The sequence below is a fragment of the Dendroctonus ponderosae genome, unplaced genomic scaffold, assembly GCF_020466585.1.
Source record: "Dendroctonus ponderosae isolate FM_Combo_2020 unplaced genomic scaffold, Dpon_F_20191213v2 Dpon_F_20191213_2, whole genome shotgun sequence".
Classification (NCBI taxonomy): domain Eukaryota; kingdom Metazoa; phylum Arthropoda; class Insecta; order Coleoptera; family Curculionidae; genus Dendroctonus; species Dendroctonus ponderosae.
The window spans coordinates 15,015,731-15,034,972 of NW_026018165.1; the positions used below are offsets into that span (position 1 = coordinate 15,015,731).

The following is a 19,242-nucleotide window of genomic DNA, read 5'->3' on the forward strand; positions in this document are numbered from 1 at the left end:
TTTTCTCAAAAAATGCTTGAATTCAAGAAGTTTTAGATTTGCGTGATTTTTTTTTTGAGTGGCAAAATCCACTTGAACATGACGCTGCTTTTTTCATAGCTGCAACAATTGCAGAACATCGTGATAGAAAGTCTGGTGGAAGAAAAACTAATACCTGAATTGAATTTTGAGTGTGGATTTTTCAAGATACGTGGATGATTGCATAATGTGCCTGCCAAACCATAAAATTCAACACACACTGGATAAATTTAATGCCTTCCATGACACCATTAAGTTCACCATTGAGGAGGACAACTAAATAAACTTTTTAGATATAACGGTTATGTATGACAACAATGGGGAAATAAAAACAAACTGGTACACAAAGGATGTATGGTCTGGTAGATACTTGAATTACCAATCATATGCACCTCTACAATATAAAAAAGTGTGGTAACAGCTCTTACTGATAGAGCAATTAAATTGGCACATTATGATTATAGAGAAAAAAATCTTAAAAAAATAAAAAAGATACTAATAGTGAACAACTATCCCAAACCATTCTTCAAACCAATCATAAAACGAAGAATAAATAAAACCTGCAATTCCAATAAATGGAACAACATAAATAATAATAATAAGAAAAAAGAAGGTGAAATCAAGTATATACCATTACCGTATATTCCAGAAATTAACACAAAAATAAGAAACATTTTAAAACCGCATAATATCACTATAGCAGAAAAAACTAAAAACAACTTAGCAAAAAAAGAATGTTTCACAAAATTTAAGCTTAAAAGTGATAAGTTAAACACACCTAATGTAATATACAAGATTGACTGTTTGAACTGTGACAGCGCATACATAGGTCAAACAAGACAATATTTAAAGAAAAAAATATAATATATAAACATAGCTATATAAAAATATACGAACATAGCTTAAGAAAGGCTAACGAAAACAGCATTAGCACAACATGCGCAATAAATGTTACATAGTTTTGATTTTGATAACACAAAAATATTAATCAATGAAGACAATTATAATAAGAGAAGAATCAGAATGAAATTAATTTTAGATCAGACACACACAATATTAGCTCTATATATCATACACTAATTAAACAAACACCTATATACACGAATTAAATCAACTACATAAAATATAAACACCTGGTATATTGAATAAATGCAGACCAAGTTATATCCTCAGAATGCAAAGAAAAATGCCAAATATTATAAACAGTTTTTTTAATCTTTCACTCGATATTGGACGAAGTAAAGATTTTTCAGTGGCTTGCCAAATGTGAAGGGAGAAACAACCATACTAATCTAAGCAATAAATTCTAATCTTTTCCCGAACATGATTGTCCTGACTTATCACCTGTAATAACCCAAAAGATTCAAACAATTTTAATATATTTTTTAATATGGCTTTTATATAGGCAAATTAATCATTCCAGTGGGGTTTTGGAGGGTAAGTGATTTCCAATGCTGAGTTATATGTTCAATATATCAATGAGAAGTTTCCAGAACAAAGTAAAATATATTAAGAAAACATCTGAAATATTGAAAAATCAATATAAGTGTGATATACCGAACACCATTGAAGATATGCTGAAGTTACCAGGAGTTGGCCCAAAAATGGCACATATTTGCATGAAGATAGCTTGGGGCGAAGTTACAGGAATTGGTATGTGAATGCTGGTTCAATTAAAATTATGTGAATTAACATTAACTTTAGGTGTGGATACACATGTTCATCGCATTGCAAACATGATGGGATGGGTGAAAACCAAAACTCCAGAACAAACTGAAAAAGCTTTAGAAAGTTGGCTGTCATTTGACCCATGGAACGAAGTGAATCATTTGTTAGTAGGATTTGGTCAACAAATTTGCCTGCCAATTAATCCTCAATGTTCATCGTGCCTAAATAAGATTTGTCCTTCTAGCAAGGCAAAATAATTAGCTTTGCAAAAAACGTCGATTTAGCTTGTTCTATTAATTTCATAAAATATACTATACATACATTAATTTCATAAAATAAAATATACAATACTATTTAATCGGTGTCCTTATTCCTTTTGGTAAATCGACCATTTTTATTGCCCTTCTTACCGAACTTTTGCTTGGCTCCTTCCTTAAGCTTATTGGCCCTTAGGGATTGTTTTTTCTGTTTTCTTTGCTCCATTTTGTTCTTCTTCTGGAACACCTTGCTTTTTTGTACGTTTTTTGTAGCCTGTTTCTTCAGTTCCTTTTTCACTTGCTTCTCCGAATGGAACTGTTTGGTACTAGGTTTCGTCACTTTGGTTGCTTTAGGAGTTTTAGCTTTCAGCTCCATGCCGGGTATCTCCTCTGGATCCTCGGGCTTAACCTCTTCTTCTTGGTCCGACTCGTACTTAGGCCGATTCGCACCAATCCAATTGCTTTGCTTGGCTATTTCATTTGTTGAGAGCTCCACTACTTTTACAGTAACATCATCTTCTTCATATTCATTGCTTAGGTACTTTTCCAGCTCTGGAATGTCTCTGTGAGACACCACCAGTTTCTTGTACGATTCCTTGGCATCAGATTTCAAACGTTTCCGCTCTTCCTTGAGATCGTTTTCCAGTTTTTCTTGAGCATGTTTCTTCCTTTGTAGCTTTCGCTTGCGGAAGCCCGTAAGGAAGTCCCTTGTAAATAACAGAGTGAGGTTAGAATTGGAAAAATTTACAATGTGCTTCAAGTAATTTGTAAGATTGTTTTGATGTAAATATTTACCTTCTTTTGACTTCGTCAAAAACTAGGTTCACTTTCTTTGCTCGCTTTTTTGGCTTTTTATTACCACGTTTGACACTTGCCATTGCCATGCTTTCCTGGGTTTTGTTTATTATTGCCGCGGTACCTACAAGCAAAACGTTCCAATCATGACTGTCCTCTGGTTAGCGGGTGGTTAATCTGCGAAAATATCTGGAGTGGTAAGCGTGTAGTTGAGTTATCTTGTTGAATTTCTTTTTGTGTTCGATTTGAATAGAAGCTTCAAATTATTTTTTTTAATGAAATATGAATTTAACATGTTGCTTGATTTATGACATTAGCCCCCCTAAAAATAATTCTAACCAATCGCGAGCAGTTGCTCGAATAAAGTCGGACTCAACGACATCATGGCTGTCAGTATAAATTTGTCCATTGCAAGATGAACTTTCCCTCAGTAAAAATAGCTAATAAAAGGGTCCTTTTATCAATTTGTCTATTAAGAAGGGTGATGCTTAGTAGGAAACGATACATAATGTTGCACGAAATTAATTAGACTCTATTAAACGCAGTAAGTGGCTACATTCCCTTAGATTACAAGTGTTTTGCCCAAAGTTCTGGCCAGATTTATGTTATTACGTATGATTCGACCACATAGGTTTGTTTGAAAACTTTTATAGTCCCAGCACGTTTCCGAGAGCGTGCATTCAGTTTTATAGCGGATGATTTGCGAGCTGCTCGAAAAACTTACATTCTTGAACTTTTTCAATAAAACATCTTACATGTCTAAAGAATTAGATGTATTTTGTAGATTCTTTTATTAGTCGAAATTAGGCCACACATTCCACCAGTTTTTGCAACCATATGTGCACAGTGAAACCTTTTAATCGTTATCCTGACTTATAGATTTTTGGCAAATATTTCAAACTATCCAAGTAAATAGAGTGCTTTCAACAGCTACTTCTTCCATTATCTATTCATGTATGCAGTTCACCTAAATAACTCAATTTATCGTTGACATTTATATTTTTACTTCCTCAGTGATTAATTTATAGCAATGACTCAGACCAACTTTATAGTTTTTATTGTTCCCAAATAACCAGCATGCTTTTATTTTGCAACAATTTCTGCAAGCCATATGGCACTGATTTAGTGGGTATGGACGTAGTAATATCGATGATAGTGTGTAAAAGCAGATTTATTCAGAATTATTAGTTATCTTAAAAATAATTATCCATGAAAACGAATTGCCCACATGAAATGTTATTAATAAATAGGCTAGGAATGTGTGATGGTCCAAGTCAAGAAAGTTTTCATCAGACTCGACGGAACACTGTTGAGGAATTTTAGTGAAACAAAGCAGTATTCTTGATTGAAGGCCTTGTTTTACGGCTTGTTTCAAAAACGCACTTCTGACTGAGCAATCAGTTAACAAACCTATCGAGTATATGGTTGTAACTTTACCTGGTTAAGGGCAATTTTGTGAATATTTTTGCTCTAATTATTTTCTTTTTGTTCTCTAATCTTTAATGACTCATGAATTGTTCCTGGAACGGAGCATGGTGTATCCGCTTTTGATAAACCCCACTGTTTGACCATGTTTGATTTGATTCGATTGAATCTGTTCAACTATAACTAAGTATTCAATACAAGGTGTGGCTTGTATTGCAACAGGCGTTAAAGCTATAACGTTTTTCTTAAGTAGATTTTCTGTAAAATTTGTATTCATTCATATTAAAAATGAATTCACGATAATTTTTTCCACCGTGTGTCTTGATAACGTAAGCATTAACATTTTAACATGGGTATTTTTTTTAACAGACTGAGCTCTTAATAAAGTCTAACTTTTTCAGGTTTCAACTAGCAAGCCATTTTTGCTTCCACGAATTAACCAATCCGGAAAACAACAAAGATGACTTCGAGTAGGTGAGTTACTTGGAATCACTGCTATTAAGCATTTTAACCCAATCGTTGCCATAAGTACGCACATCTAACTGGTCGTTATACTGTTTTGTTTTGTATACCTATTAATTATTAAAAAAATGATATTTTCAGATTGGACCGATTGTTCGTCCTGCTAGAAACGGGAAGTTCCGCGGTAACAAGATCAGCAGCAGCAAAACAACTTGGCGAAGTGCAGAGATTACATCCGCATGAATTATCAACTTTACTATGTCGCACTGTCACATACCTTCGCTCTAGTAACTGGGAAACTCGTATTGCTGCCAGCGATGCCATCCGAGCAATTGTCAGCAATGTACCCCAATGGAATCCTAGGGGAACTGATGTGAAGAGTGGTAAGATACCGCAAGAACTCTGAGTTTTTTCAAATTTTACTGATAATTCCAGAAGAGTACGATGGTGCGTCAATGACATCCTGTGTTGGTAGACTGAGATTTGAGGAGTTTGACATGTCCAAAGTGCTTGCTAATAGTTCGCATTTAATGGCCTCGGAAGGGAAGGAGTTTGATCTCGAGGAAGATTCAGCTATGGGTAAATTAAACAATTTAGACCCGCCAATACCTTAGTAATTTTAAATCCACTACCAGGGCTGGAAGTAAAAGAGCGCTTGGCAAAGCAAAGACAATTACTAAACAGCAGATTAGGCTTGGATGTGGCCGCCAAAATTGGCTTTGATACCTGTTCCCTATTTACAACAGAAGATCTGATGACCAACGTGGATAAAACTGATTCAACTCCAATTTGCATGAAAGTAAGATCAACCTTATAAAAATATTGGCGAGTCATTGACACAATTAATGATTCCTTTAGATTCCGGTGAAAGATGTGATTTGCAACTCTGCAGAAGGTTTGAGCTGTCGCGAAATGAATAGAGCTAAGCGAAAGGCCAGACAAGCTGTGAATAAGCAGAAATCGCGCGACGTCGGCGAAGACAATAGTTTCAATGGAGATGAGGTCGATCGCAAAAAACTTAAGACTGAAAGTGACGAAAATATTATTCCTTGTGGTGAGTTAGATGGTATTTTCTAATATATTTGGCTCAACGGGAGTATTTTGCAGATTTCGACCTTAATGATTCAGTTGATTGGCCGTTGGAGTGGTTTTGTGATCAGCTTAGTCATGATTTATTTCATTCTAGTTGGGAAAGGCGACATGGTGCTGCCACCGCTCTCAGGGAAATTATTTCCATTCACGGGAGAGGAGCAGGAAAAGCTACATACATACCAGTTAAACAGGTAGTTTTCTCAAATAATTCAAAATATACAATTTATAAAGACGGATATTTTTATAACTTTTACAGATGGACTTTTATCACCAAGTTTGGCTTGAAGACATGTCAATAAGACTGCTCTGTGTTTTGGCCCTCGATAGGTTTGGCGATTTTGTGTCTGATGCAGTAGTAGCGCCAGTCCGCGAAACATGCGCTCAGGCCCTTTGTGCCGTTCTAAAGCTAATGAATCCGACGAATTGCGAAAAAGTATTAGATACGCTTATTCAGCTTTTGAGCCATCAGGACTGGGAAGCTCGGCATGGAGGTCTACTGGGTTTAAAATATCTTCTGGCTGTTAGGGCCGACCTAATTGATTCATTGTTGCCGAAGTCATTTCCCTATATCCTGCAAGGTAAGGTTTCCGCATTAAAAAAAGGTATTTCAAACAAAAGGTTTTTTTTTTAAGGTTTAGCAGATACTGTAGACGATGTGAGTGCGGTAGCAGCCTCCTCATTGATACCGGTTGCGCCCAAATTAACTCAGTTAGATCTGGGTTCCGTCCCCCAAGTCATTAATAAACTTTGGGACCTACTATCAGAACAAGATGAACTAGCAGCGGCTTGCAATAGTTTCATGGGTCTGTTAGCAGCCATTCTGAATCTACCTCAAGCTCAATCTCTCTTACCGATACAACCTCTTAGTAATGTGATGCCCCGTTTGTGGCCATTTTTGTCCCATAGCACTTCCTCAGTGCGAAAAGCCACCTTGGACACATTGAAAACGCTTACAGAGAAACCATCCGATGGATCTAATATTTTATGGGATGCTCAGTTGCTGCAGGATGCAATGCGCCATGTTTTCCAAAGACTTTTAGTGGAACCAATTGCTGAGGTAAGTACTAATTTTGCAAATTTAAAAAAAAATTGAAACATGTGTTTTGGTTGCAGGTCAGAAACCTAGTCGAAAAAGTATGGGAGAATTTAGTGAAAAATTCCGGCCTTGTTGAGTTGCTGCATGCTGCTTGCCCCTTTATAACAACGTGGTTGTTTTTGACTATGCAGCCCACTAAAGTGCCATTTGATCCGAATTTTTTTATTCATGCCAAAAGTCAAAAGAAACCAAACGGTTTCGACCATTCGATCGGGCATCCTAAGTATTTTATTGGAGGTAAGCCTATATAGAATTTTCTTTGTATATTTGATATCGGATATTTTAATTTTCAGGCAGTGAAACAACTCCTGTGTTGACTAGAGAGGCAAACGCCGTTCAAGTTCGATGCATGGCTGCTCGAATGTTAGGCCTTTTGTCTTGTTACATAGTTCGATCTGCCCCAGGGATAGATTATAGCCAGGGTCTGGAAAAACCTATAGACTGTTACGAAAAGGTTCTATTAGTTCATTTAAATACCAAGTCAGCTTTACAGAGGCTGGTAACAGGTAGGACAACCATTGAAATTGTGAAAAGCATTGTTTTAATTCAATTTATCTCTTAGGTTTAGTTATTTCTGAATGGGCAACGTTAAACGCCGAAATCGAGTGTTGTCCGCTAGAGTTAAAAAAGCGGCTGCACCAGTGCCAAGACGAAATGTTATATTTTGATGAAATTGCGCATAGTTTTACCAAATTAGCACAGGAAACTCGCGATTTTCTGGCCACTCTTAGACACTACAAAATTCCAATTGAAATCGACAATGAGCAACCTTTAACTTTGCCTCTGATAGAGCAACTGACCGGACCGTCCACTGATAGTATTCTAGTCAATATTAAGCTTAAGTCTAAAATTTTAAACAATCTGCAAGAACGAAGAAGATCGATTCAAAGTTCGGTCATATCGACCGCACTAGAACAAAGAACTCTTAATATTAGTACAAAAGGTAATTAATTATTTGACAATCTCCACATTGAAATAACGCAAAAGAAACATTTTAGCCGCTCTCTCCGGAGCCATTGTGATGTTTCAAGCGCTACCAGACAAATTAAATCCGGTAGTAAAGCCACTTATGGAGTCAGTCAAATACGAACCGGAAGAAGTTCTTCAGCAGATCGGTGCGAAACGATTGGCAATTTTGTTGGACTATTGCCGATTGAGAAATCCATGTCCGAATGAGAAAATCCTAACGAATCTTTGCACATTTCTACGATGCGATCCCGAGTATACACCACAAATTTTTCCAGATCAAGAAGTAAGCTGTAGTGGTAGCGAATTATGGAGGCACGAAAATTATAACGGCGTACTGACTCTAATCAACCAGCAGAAAATGGCTGAAAAAGTTGCCTTTAAACGGTCCAACAGCTCAGGAAGGGGTCCAGGTGAGGGCATAGTGATTAGTTAGTTCCTTGTAAAATGTAAGAGTAGTTCTGTTCAGTTTCTTAGCTTAGGAACTCCTACTTTGATGAACAAAACTTACATATGAAGGGGTTAGAAGCAAAACCGCCTAAAAGTCATTTTAAAACAAACTCACATTTTTATCAACATTTTTAAACAAAAAAGCACTTGGATTGTTTTGATTTTGCTTGTAGGTCATAAGTTGATAAACTGTGCAACTTAGAAAAAAGTTGTTGTCCCTCATCCGCGGTAAATTCCCCGCATTAGTAGCTGCATGTGTGTTCATACTGAACGATTTTCCTTCTTTTATTTTTCTCTGCTTTCATATTCTTGACCAGAAAGTCTATTATTCTTGACCAGGAAGTCTATTATTCTTTATTACATTTATTTTCCCTTCCATATTGATTGTTCTTTTTCGAGTTCGTTTAGGCGCTAGTAAAAAGGAAAATAAACCTTACATCACCTTACATTTTGATCCCTAAACTCTTCTCACGGTAAATACTACTGCTAGTAGCTTCATGATGTGATATGGAACTATCACTCCCATGAGTCTCATCTTCACTTGGTATGAAATCAGATTCCTCATCCGTAGCATCTGGATCTGTTTCTGAGTCTAAATAAGTATGCCATTATTTCAAAGTTCCAAAATTTTTAGACCTGCCTGTTTGTTTACCTGATCCAGAAGACATTGATTGAAATAAATAATATAATTAATCACTTAATCTGAGTGATTAAATTTTGTAATATTCTAACGAAAATACATTCATGAGCACAAGACAACTCAGACATTTTTTGTTTGCCAAAAGAGACCGTCAGGCTATGATTTTTACCTAGGCGATATTACTATCAAATAGAATCAAATATGGAGAACACGAATTAACACTTGGGGCCGTTTTACAAAATATTGCACTTAAGCAGTTTTGCTTCTAATTGCTTCATATAACGTATGTTTAATGTGTTTTATTATTTTCCCCATGTATAAATATTTTTTTTATTTTACTTAGGTAGGCCTCCAATGAATGAAACAAGTGTGGAAGAAGTGCCTAAAGATGAGGAGCCTCAAAAGCTGAATCGAATTCAAAGGCGAGGCGCCACATTTGCGTTGACCGCAATAACTCGATATTTTGGAGCTGAACTACCGGAAAAAATGCCCAAATTGTGGGACCTGATCGTTGGTCAGTTAGTCAATACAGTGAATCCAGGCGACTTCTTAGCGATATGTGGGCAAGACCAGGTCGCCCAGCAATTGGTGTGGGATTTACAGGTGCTGGAAGTGACCTCTTCTAGTGTGCACCAGAACATTCTTCCGCAACTTATGGAAAATACCTTGGAGAGATTGTGCTTACTTCTATCGCATCCTTACAGAGCCGTGAGGCACTTGAGTGCCAGATGTTTGGCTGTATTTGCCCAAATTGACTCGGTTAAAGTTATGGAATTTGTAGTTAGTAAGGTAAGGTTTTTTTCATTTTCTTGATCCGCGGACTTTAATTTTATTTATATTTTAGATCTTGCCTAAATTAGGAGCAACACACTGTGATACCGATAGACAAGGAGCTGTAGAAGCTCTAGCGTGCATTGTCGACAGTCTGAAATTTGACGTAATTCCATATGTAGTATTATTGGTAGTGCCTCTGTTGGGTAGAATGTCTGATCAAAATATGTCTGTAAGACTTATGGGTACTCTCAGTTTCGCCACTTTGGTGCAACTTATGCCATTGGATGGAAGCGTTCCAGAACCCCCAGCACTGAAAGATAGCGTTCTAGATGCTGAAAGAAATAAGGAGAGGGAATTTTTGCAGCAGTTGTTATCACCTTCATCTATACCCGATTACAAAGTCCCAATTCCGATAGGTATGTTTTGTTAGATTGCACCAAAATCTTTGGGAGACTTGGTTGGTTTTTCCTATGTAAATGTTGTCTTCAATGTAATTTTTTTTGCTGCAGATGCAAAATTGCGAACTTATCAGCAGGCGGGTGTTAATTGGCTGGCGTTTCTCAACAAATACAAACTTCATGGAATCTTGTGCGACGACATGGGCTTGGGAAAAACTCTTCAAAGCATCTGCATTTTGGCGGGTGACCATTATGATCGCGACCAGATGTACAAGAAGAACAAATGCCCGGATTGTGCCCCCTTGCCCTCGTTAGTTGTCTGTCCTCCAACTTTAACAGGTACGCCCTTATTGCACCTTTTTTATTGATGTGAATGCCACAATCCACATGTTTTTAGGGCATTGGGTTTATGAAGTCGGAAAATTCGTCCAACCTAAATATCTGCGAGCTCTTCAGTACAATGGCAATCCGGTTGAACGCGAAAAATTGCGAAATAAATTCCGAAAATACCAGTTAATCGTGGCGTCTTATGACATTGTTCGGAAGGATAATAATTTCTTTTCGCACATCAAGTGGAATTATGTAATATTGGATGAAGGGCACGTGATCAAAAACGGAAAGACTCGGACTAGCCTGGCCATCAAAAGTTTAATAGCGAATCATCGGTTGATTCTGAGTGGTACCCCGATACAAAACAACGTGCTGGAACTTTGGAGCTTATTCGATTTTTTGATGCCAGGATTTTTGGGAAGTGAGAAGCAATTTACCGCTCGGTATTCGAAGCCGATATTGACAAGCAGGGATCCCAAATGCTCTCCTAAGGATCAGGAGGCTGGAGTCCTGGCAATGGAATCTCTACACAGGTAACACTTCACTTGAAAAACAAGTGTTTTTTTACTATTTAGTTTTTATTTTAGGCAAGTGCTACCGTTTTTACTGCGCAGAATGAAAGAAGATGTTTTGGATGATCTACCCCCGAAGATAACTCAGGATTATTACTGCGAGCTGAGTCCTTTGCAAGAACAGCTCTATGAGGACTTTTCCAAATCTCAAGCGCATCAAACCTTACAAGTTCGTACCCTACTTAAATTCCCGAGAAGTTTATTAAAATGCTCGTGTAATTTCTTTCAGGAATCAATCACATCCGGCGCAACAGCATGTTCAATCCAAGGAAACACCCATATATTCCAAGCGCTCAGATATTTGCAAAACGTTTGCAATCATCCTAAGCTAGTGCTGAATTCTGCCCATCCCCATTATCAGCAAATAATATCGCAGATGCAACAGAGCAATTCGCAGTTGGATGACATAAGCCATTCGGCAAAATTACCCGCTCTTAAACAATTATTAAACGATTGTGGCATCGGTCTGAACGACGGTGGTTTGTTTAAAGAATCGGCCGAAATTGCAGTCAATCAGCACAGAGCCCTAGTTTTCTGTCAGTTGAGAGCTATGTTGGATATAATTGAGCATGATTTGTTCCAGAAGAATATGCCCAACGTTACATATCTAAGACTCGATGGGTCCGTAGCGCCTGTTAATAGGCACTCCGTTGTCACTCGGTAAGTTATTAAACTATTGGGTCTTTGAAAAATAAACGAAGTTTTTTTAGATTTAACAATGATCCTTCTATTGACGTTCTTCTGTTAACAACGCAAGTCGGTGGTTTGGGTTTGAACCTAACTGGCGCAGATACAGTGATATTTGTTGAACATGACTGGAATCCGATGAAGGATTTACAAGCGATGGATCGAGCCCATCGAATCGGTCAAAGGAAAGTTGTTAACGTGTACCGGCTTATAACTCGCTCAACATTGGAAGAAAAAATAATGGGGTAAGTTCCAATCATTCACATCCACGTGAAGCATTCACTTAGTGCGCTCTTTCGGTTCCAGATTGCAGAAATTTAAAGTTCAAACAGCGAATACGATCATTAGTGGGGAAAATAGTAAAATGGAAACCATGGGCACTGAACAGCTATTGGATCTATTTTCGAATAAACCGAATAGCGGTAAAGACAGTAACGGATCAGCTTCGACGTCTAACAATGGGATGAAGGCCATTCTAGACTCGTTACCTGAATTATGGGAGCATAAACAGTATGAGGATGAGTACGATCTTTCACATTTTATGTCCAAATTGAACTAGAGAATGGTAAGTTTCAATGCAGTTTTGAAATAATAAAGTGCGGAAAAATTGGGATTGGTTCTAAATCAGGCTCGTTTTGATGGTATATCTAAATCCTTATTTAATCATATTTGTCTTGTAGTTGTCCTTATGCAATGGTTTTTCTCCCTCGGTTTATTGTCTCTATTTCCAAGTAAAAAACGAATACAAATTACAATAAAAACATTTTGCTTCTTCGAACAACCTGCCTGTCTCCGTTACTACCGCTTTCTTCACCAAAAAGGAGAAAAAAAAGGTTTATCGGTAGAACCACGGAACGGCACTTAATTTTCATGTAAGTGCCAAAGTAAACATTGTTATACTTTGCGTGTTCATGTTATACGTGTTTCAATTCCAAATCAAAATTGTTTCAGTCATTTATTGTATCTATTTATTAATTAAAATACGTTTCGGTGTATTTTTTCACCATCATCAGTTTTTATGTGTAGCGTTGTTGCTGCTTTAAGCCTTTAAGCCTTGGAGTATTAATTTTGTCCATTTTGGACACAAAGCGAATAAAATGAAAATTAATTTTTTAAATTTTTTTAAATTTATTTGAATGAATTTTGAAAGTAAACATTGTCATATGATTTTCAAGTATATCTGGTTGAAAAATCCCCAATACCAAAAGTTGATTAAAAATCAGATAAAAGAGTTAAATGGAAAATTGAGGCATTCACTCGCTTTTAAGGTATTATGAATGTATTTCCTTCCTTTCGCATTAAAATGCTTTGTTTCGTAAAAGTATTGTTTCAACATCCATCTAAAAGTATCTAGTTGAAAAACTACAAAATGCTTTGTTGCAGTTATTGCGCTTCGTTGCACCACCGAAATTTATTCGGCACGTGGAGCTCTCAGAAGTGGGTCATCCCCGTAATGACCCAGTTCTGAGAACTAGTTTACTAGCACAACGGGTTCCCTTTTGCTCTAGTTTTCCATATATCCGGGAACGTAGAAAGGGCGAAAGTGCAACGAAAAAGATTTTGAATCCTGGAAAATAAGTTTCCACTTTAACGAGCGATTTGTTTTCCAATAATCCTCCATTGACCATAAAGTTTCCCGGTTTTAGCACATTATTAATGTCTCAAAAGCTTTCATATTTTTACCAGTTTGTCTAAGTTTGAATGTCTTCTAACGTGTAATACATTGTTGAATATCCAGATGAAAAAAACCCGAAGGAATCTATTATTTAAATTATTTGGTATTTTTATTTATACTAATATCGAAGTACCGAATTATTTTTTGTATGATAGTGAAAAGTATATAAAATAGCTGCTCTAAAATTGTCACTGATGTGAAAACAATAGTTATTTGAATTTTAGTGCCGAATTCTGAATTAACCAGCTATTAGTGGTTGGCAAAATATGACTTAATACATCTGGACTTTGTGTTATTTTTCATTGTTCGCTGTAAAAAACTGTGATGTTTTGTTTTTCATGAGTCTACTGCTAAAATTCGATCAAATTAATTCTTTCTTCTACATCTTGGTCTACTGTATTCTTCGGTTAAAAAATATTTTTCGCAAATTCACAATACTAAATTGTAAGATTTTTTCGTCTGGTGTCCTCAAGTCTTGATCTCGCGAATCAAGTGATAGCCCAGCTGCTCCAAAAATCGTTTTAATGCAGGATGGGTTTAAAATGTGGGTTAAAGTGTCAAGGTGAACTAGAGCCGTACGTGTGACCCATTTTGCGGTCCAAGCTGACTGCAATCCGTGTTTCCCGGGATTCTATGCGACTTATAGATTTTCTGGAGTAAGATAAATTTTGACACGTGGCGAATATTTCAATTCGAATAAATTGCGGATTCAATCCCAGTAAACTATTTGAATTAATGTTTGTTTCAGAGAGAATAAATAAACAAAAAGCAATAACAAGTGACTTTGTTGAACCAAAGATGTCGTTTGTATTTATTATCTATAAGTTAGTTATCCCACTATCTATAAATTAGGATAAACACTCAAAAACAGTTGAGTGACTTGACTTTAATAACTTTTCGCATTAATACAGGGTCGATAAATTCATTTATGCAGTAATACTTATTTGAAAGGGAAACTAAGTTAATATATGCTATCCGGTTCTAATATAAATATTTCCTACACAAATTCCAGTAATTCCACCTTTGAAATAGATTCTTATTCGTATTCTGATATTTACAAACTAAATATATCATCCAATTTACTAAACTGTTTTTGAGTTAATCTAAGAATAAACCTGTTAAATCATTTTGCGCATACAGTTTCTGCTCTGCAAGGCAGTGTACTTTTAGCAATAAATACATCTTGTGCTTCAAGACCAAGACAAGAATGAATGTTTGTTCATGCTTTTATTTATTTTTTTTAATGGTTGCTCAGCTTTATCAAAATCCATTCATTCCTTGCCTAAAAGGGCAGATTACTGTTCATGTTAATTTATTTTCACATCATTTCATTTAGATTTAAGCACTTAGCACTTTGTTGGAGACAAGCACCCCATAGAAGTATTTTGTTAATTGGAACAATGTCAAGCTAATATTAATAATTCATATTATTAAATGTGGTGTTTCTTAAAAAACCTTCTGGAATAGAATCCAATTGATGTTCTTCAGTAATAAAGATTTGTATTTAGAAGGGTTTTGTTCTTCCCAAGCGAGTCCTTATGCACCTTTTCTAGTGCAAGTCACGTAATTGATATTTTCAACTAAAAAGTTAAACTCCAACACTTGCGGAACACACAAGAATATATTTTTATTCGTGTGATATTGGGCAGCTCCCAAACGCAGTAAGTTTTTAAGGATATTAAAAACATCAGTCGATATTTTTTTGATTTTATTGTCATTCAAAATACTATACATTTCTATAGTATGCGGTTAATTGTTTGATATGAATTCTTATATCTAAGCACAAGTAACAACTTATCCGTTCAGTAACTACAAAGTCTAGAAAGGTTCGTCAACAAAGTTCTTGAAAAGCAACAACGTAATATTGTCAGAATTGCAGTGTAAGTAGCAGAGAAGTGTCCACTGCAATTTTCCTTGTATCGGTTTATTACAATACAAAATTTACTTTGCTCAAAAATACCAAAATCCATTTGTAAAATGATAAACTTCGATATATAAATATAGTATATCATAGATAAAATAGTGTACATTCTTAAGAGGTAGAGAAATTAAATCATTTGCGTTATGCATGCAATACGGTTTTAGGATTAATTCGCAAAGCCAATGCGTCCTTTGCCTTCAGATTTTTTATGTAAAATCACAGCACTTTGATTAATTATATGTAACAATTTCAACAAATCTACGTACAAATTGGAAGCATCTAATTTTTATATACACTTCAAGAACTACAGCACTGTTGATTAGTTTCAACCTCTAAATTTAATAGGATTTTTACCTCACATGTTAATGAATTGCGGAAACATTTAGCTGCAGGTAAATTCTTTAGTGGATGAGCTAGAGGTAAAATGCAATCTTAAATTAATTGCCACTATGCATTTTTATAGTAATATCAACTATGTATAATCACATTACTGACAAGCAGATATATAACATTTGCATGAGTATATACCATTTTAATACTAGTAGGTATATAGAACTTGATTTTATATTTAAGCAGTTACTCTATTCTCATTTTCTAACGTTTAATGCCCGTTAGAAGCAGTGTCGGATTGCGGACCATTTACCAAGAGTGTTAATCGAATCTAACAGTGTGCGAAGAGCTGGAACTATACTATGCTTTTCTTACGGGCATTTTCAGTTGTATTTTCTACTGCTTGCTCTTTACGCGCAATATAACATCTATTTATGTAACTTCTTATCGCATAAGCCTTCGCTAATTGCTCTTAGATCTTACTTTCTGCACGCTTGGGTTCACGCCCAAAAAGGGCAATGTTTTCCTCGAGACGCCTCGTATTTATTAATTAATATGTTTATTTAAATTATTGTTAGAGATAATTTACGTCGAACTACCATAAGAAAATATATATCGATGAACAGTATTTACAAGACAAGTTTAAGAAAAACTATGGCATTGACGGAGAAGAGTCCAATTTTGTCAATAGAGGGTTTTAGCCTCAAGTACTATAAAAATTGAAAATTCATTATACCCTGTATTGTTATAAAAATAATTGTGTCCAACCTCCAATTTGAATGTAAAACTTTCTTATTAATGCCCCATCAAGAATAAGTAAAAATAAATAAATCCTGCTAGCAATAGAACCAAAAGGGCCGCTTCTGGATCTCAAGACACTAAATAGGAGCTGACCTTTTTGGTAACATGAGCTCCTTTATCGTGACACACTATATGCACGATTTTCAAATTGTTCGTCGTGAACAAGTCGTTGTAAATAGACTTGACATCGATAGACGGCAGACTATCATCAAATATCTTCTCCATTTGCAAAAGGCTTCTGCGAATAGTCGGAATTATACTTCTAGACCGTTCAATTTGATGATCAAGATTCCACGTTTGGAATATGATCCGTTCTTCACGACTGGTGTATGGATTAATGGAATGTTGGGGCACATACAGACAACCCTCCTTATCCCAACGACCATCGCAATAAAACATCCCTATAGAGTTGCAGAGTGGTTTTAGGTTCGAGTTTCCAGCAGTTGCGTGCCTGTCGAACAAATACCCATGATACTTATTTAATTTTAACTTAGTTTGTAGATCTGATAAAAGTGCGTTTAGTTTGTCTGCAGGTAGATGGGTTGTATGGAGCAGATCGTCTCTGGTTTTGTAGTAATAAGTTCGGATGCGATCTTGCGCCCTGCGGAACATATATTCTTCTTTTGACTTTGCTCTGGTGTCAAGGCCTGTGTGAAATAAAATACGTCTTCCGATATGGTATGATTAATGCGTTGAAATGTGGTTCTACGATTGATGATTAAGCTCTTCACAAAGTGAATGGTGCATTTAGTAGTGTGAAGGTTTAGACTGATCAAATGCTTGATTGCAAACCCAGCGATCAAGAGAACATGCAATATTGAGAAGTTAGAACTACAGCGAAATTTAAAAGTTAGGGGTGAATCACATTCAAATATTGAGTCTTACCTTCAAACCACTCGGGATGCTCTAACCGACTACTCATCTGGACTTTGTCCGGATCCAGGCCCTTCAAAACTTCTGCGAGTTTAAATACTTTCGATTTCATTTTTTCGGTGAAGAATTCCTGAACTTTCTCTCCGGCTTTCAGGTATTCTTCATTCACTTCCCTGATGGTTTTATACAGTAACTCGGCGTCCGTTTCTGCTCTTTCCCCGGGTTTCACCTGCAAAACACGTCAGCATATTACGACTACTCTAGCTAGGAGCATATGGAGAAAGTACCCAAATTAACAGAGTTTGCGGAGGCAGAGTTTGAAAATAATCATCACTGTCAATGGTAGTGCCATCAGGGGTTTGAAACTTAATATCTGTTGCCGACGGTAATTTAAATTTCTCAATTGTCTTTTTCTTGAGATCATCAAAGCTTTTAACTGCAATGCCCACTCTCGTTTTTCGTTCAGCATCAGTTACTTTATAGCCTTTTGTTGTCATTGTCATCTACAACAATTGCGCTACAAATAGTTATTAAGCAGTTCCTGTTTATCATATTCTGGAATCAATTTGTACAAAGCAATCGAGGGACTTTAATCTATTACCTAAACGCGTAAAAAAGAGCATCTACACATATAAAAGAGACCTGAAACATGCACTTACACAATAAACATCCAATTAAAATTTCAAACACATTCCGATAGCAGAGTGAAATATTTTGAGACTGACTCACATTGAGCAGAAGACTGCTGTGGTTCAACTGAAACTTGCCAGTATTGGACCGCCGTATTTAAAGGCTGCGGAGGCTCAATCAGGCCAGCGAATGGGGCCAATGCCAATGCCAAACTGAGTTTTCCTTTCTCCCAGGTCTGGAACATCGGGAAATGCAAGAGAACAGCGCGCGCAAATCGTAGGTACATTACAATAAAGGGATGAGGTAAAAAATCTATAGGCTCCCCAGCACCGTTCGTTCGGGTATTGTATGGTTTCTGTTTTACTACCGAATCAATAATTGCTCAGGCTTATTTATAATAAAATGATAGCATTTAATTCATTGTTAAGTAACAGGGTTACTCAAAGTAGCAGAGACATTTAGGGGCGCCGTATTTTCAGTACGCAATATTCATTGTTGTCTGCCCATAAATTTGTATACAGGCTGTCCCGTAAGTACATGATCAAAAGGGCACTGACACATTTTTTGGCTCTAATAAAGACCATAAGAATTTTATCCATAAAAAATGTCTACTCTGTTATTGAAGATCGAACTTTGACCATCACTATCCGAGGAGCCAAACATTTTTTTTTAGTAAAAGTTGTGTCAGATCGTCATTTTTGATACAAAAAATAGCGCAGTACTCTTTTAATCATGTGCTTACAGGACACTGCGGAATCCTAAAAACACGTTTTTTTTATTCTTTTGTAATTTTCTAGTTTATCACCGCGTTCAAAGTTATGAGTTTATCAGTATGATCACCTTCCTTATAGCTAATCTGTTTACAGCAACTTTTCTTAGTAGTGTTTCTTATGGAAATGTGGTTTTCATAATATACTTTATAACCGATCGCTGGGCATATTGTTAACCCTACGATCGCGAGAGCTTGATAAACAAGAAAATTGACATTTTTTTCATATATTGAGATTCATACATAAGAAAAAAACCATAACAAAGTGTTTGTGATGTTTATGCATTCGTATGCTGATCAGCAGAATGGCAAATAAATATTTTTAAAGTTGAAAGAACAATAACAAAGCGACGCTACTGAATGGGTTCTAGTATACTGTAGAAAAATTAGGTTTTATTAGAATCTAATAATATAACAAATCTCAGAGGAAACTCACCTTGTAAAGAGAAAAACTCGTTGGTGAATTAGTAATAAAATATTTGTTTATATTCCATTGTTTGCTTAACAAAACATAAACAATAGTTCTAACCTAATTAATCAGATAAAGAATAAACATAGAGCTAACTTCATGGTTGTTCTAAACCTAAAGGTGAACCGATTTCCAATAGATGAC

General features: G+C 36.2%; 4 protein-coding genes across 12 annotated transcripts; 2 read left to right on the forward strand and 2 right to left on the reverse strand.

The window, feature by feature from the left end:
• The first annotated feature begins 322 nt into the window (after positions 1-322).
• LOC109544508 (endonuclease III-like protein 1) lies at positions 323-1,943 on the forward strand. The gene is made up of 4 exons (XM_048664304.1): positions 323-380; positions 1,424-1,455; positions 1,512-1,671; positions 1,723-1,943. Exons 1-4 carry the CDS (start codon positions 323-325, stop codon positions 1,941-1,943), a joined length of 471 nt encoding a protein of 156 aa, XP_048520261.1.
• Positions 638-2,890, reverse strand: LOC109544505 (ribosomal RNA-processing protein 17). Its single transcript, XM_048664216.1, has 3 exons — positions 2,739-2,890; positions 2,033-2,650; positions 638-1,999 (listed from the first exon to the last, which is right to left on the reverse strand). The coding sequence occupies exons 1-2, from the start codon at positions 2,825-2,827 to the stop codon at positions 2,041-2,043; spliced, it is 699 nt and encodes a 232-aa protein (XP_048520173.1). The 5' UTR covers positions 2,828-2,890; the 3' UTR covers positions 638-1,999; positions 2,033-2,040.
• Positions 2,891-3,091: 201 nt separating this feature from the next.
• Positions 3,092-14,812, forward strand: LOC109544503 (TATA-binding protein-associated factor 172). Of its 4 annotated transcripts, XM_019914742.2 has the most exons (22): positions 3,092-3,282; positions 4,565-4,637; positions 4,767-5,008; positions 5,061-5,204; positions 5,261-5,424; positions 5,484-5,679; positions 5,733-5,908; positions 5,974-6,295; positions 6,350-6,774; positions 6,831-7,050; positions 7,107-7,319; positions 7,376-7,756; positions 7,812-8,192; positions 9,213-9,658; positions 9,714-10,059; positions 10,153-10,380; positions 10,439-10,904; positions 10,959-11,112; positions 11,173-11,603; positions 11,654-11,875; positions 11,937-12,195; positions 14,054-14,812. In XM_019914742.2, the coding sequence occupies exons 2-21, from the start codon at positions 4,624-4,626 to the stop codon at positions 12,187-12,189; spliced, it is 5,424 nt and encodes a 1,807-aa protein (XP_019770301.2). In that variant the 5' UTR covers positions 3,092-3,282; positions 4,565-4,623; the 3' UTR covers positions 12,190-12,195; positions 14,054-14,812. The 4 variants fall into 4 exon arrangements, with proteins under 4 accessions (XP_019770301.2, XP_019770298.2, XP_048520169.1 ...); XM_019914739.2 differs by having other exon boundaries at positions 10,959-11,603; XM_048664212.1 differs by lacking the exon at positions 14,054-14,812 and adding an exon at positions 12,311-12,533 and having other exon boundaries at positions 10,959-11,603.
• Positions 14,813-14,996: 184 nt separating this feature from the next.
• On the reverse strand, positions 14,997-19,192 carry LOC109544504 (DNA fragmentation factor subunit beta). Of its 6 annotated transcripts, none has more exons than XM_048664213.1 (5): positions 19,066-19,192; positions 17,890-18,095; positions 17,518-17,747; positions 17,243-17,459; positions 14,997-17,004 (listed from the first exon to the last, which is right to left on the reverse strand). In XM_048664213.1, the coding sequence occupies exons 3-5, from the start codon at positions 17,731-17,733 to the stop codon at positions 16,427-16,429; spliced, it is 1,011 nt and encodes a 336-aa protein (XP_048520170.1). In that variant the 5' UTR covers positions 17,734-17,747; positions 17,890-18,095; positions 19,066-19,192; the 3' UTR covers positions 14,997-16,426. The 6 variants fall into 6 exon arrangements, with proteins under 6 accessions (XP_048520170.1, XP_019770303.1, XP_019770302.1 ...); XM_019914744.2 differs by having other exon boundaries at positions 17,960-18,095; positions 19,066-19,191; XM_019914743.2 differs by having other exon boundaries at positions 17,518-17,733; positions 19,066-19,191.
• Between the last annotated feature and the right edge of the window lie 50 nt (positions 19,193-19,242).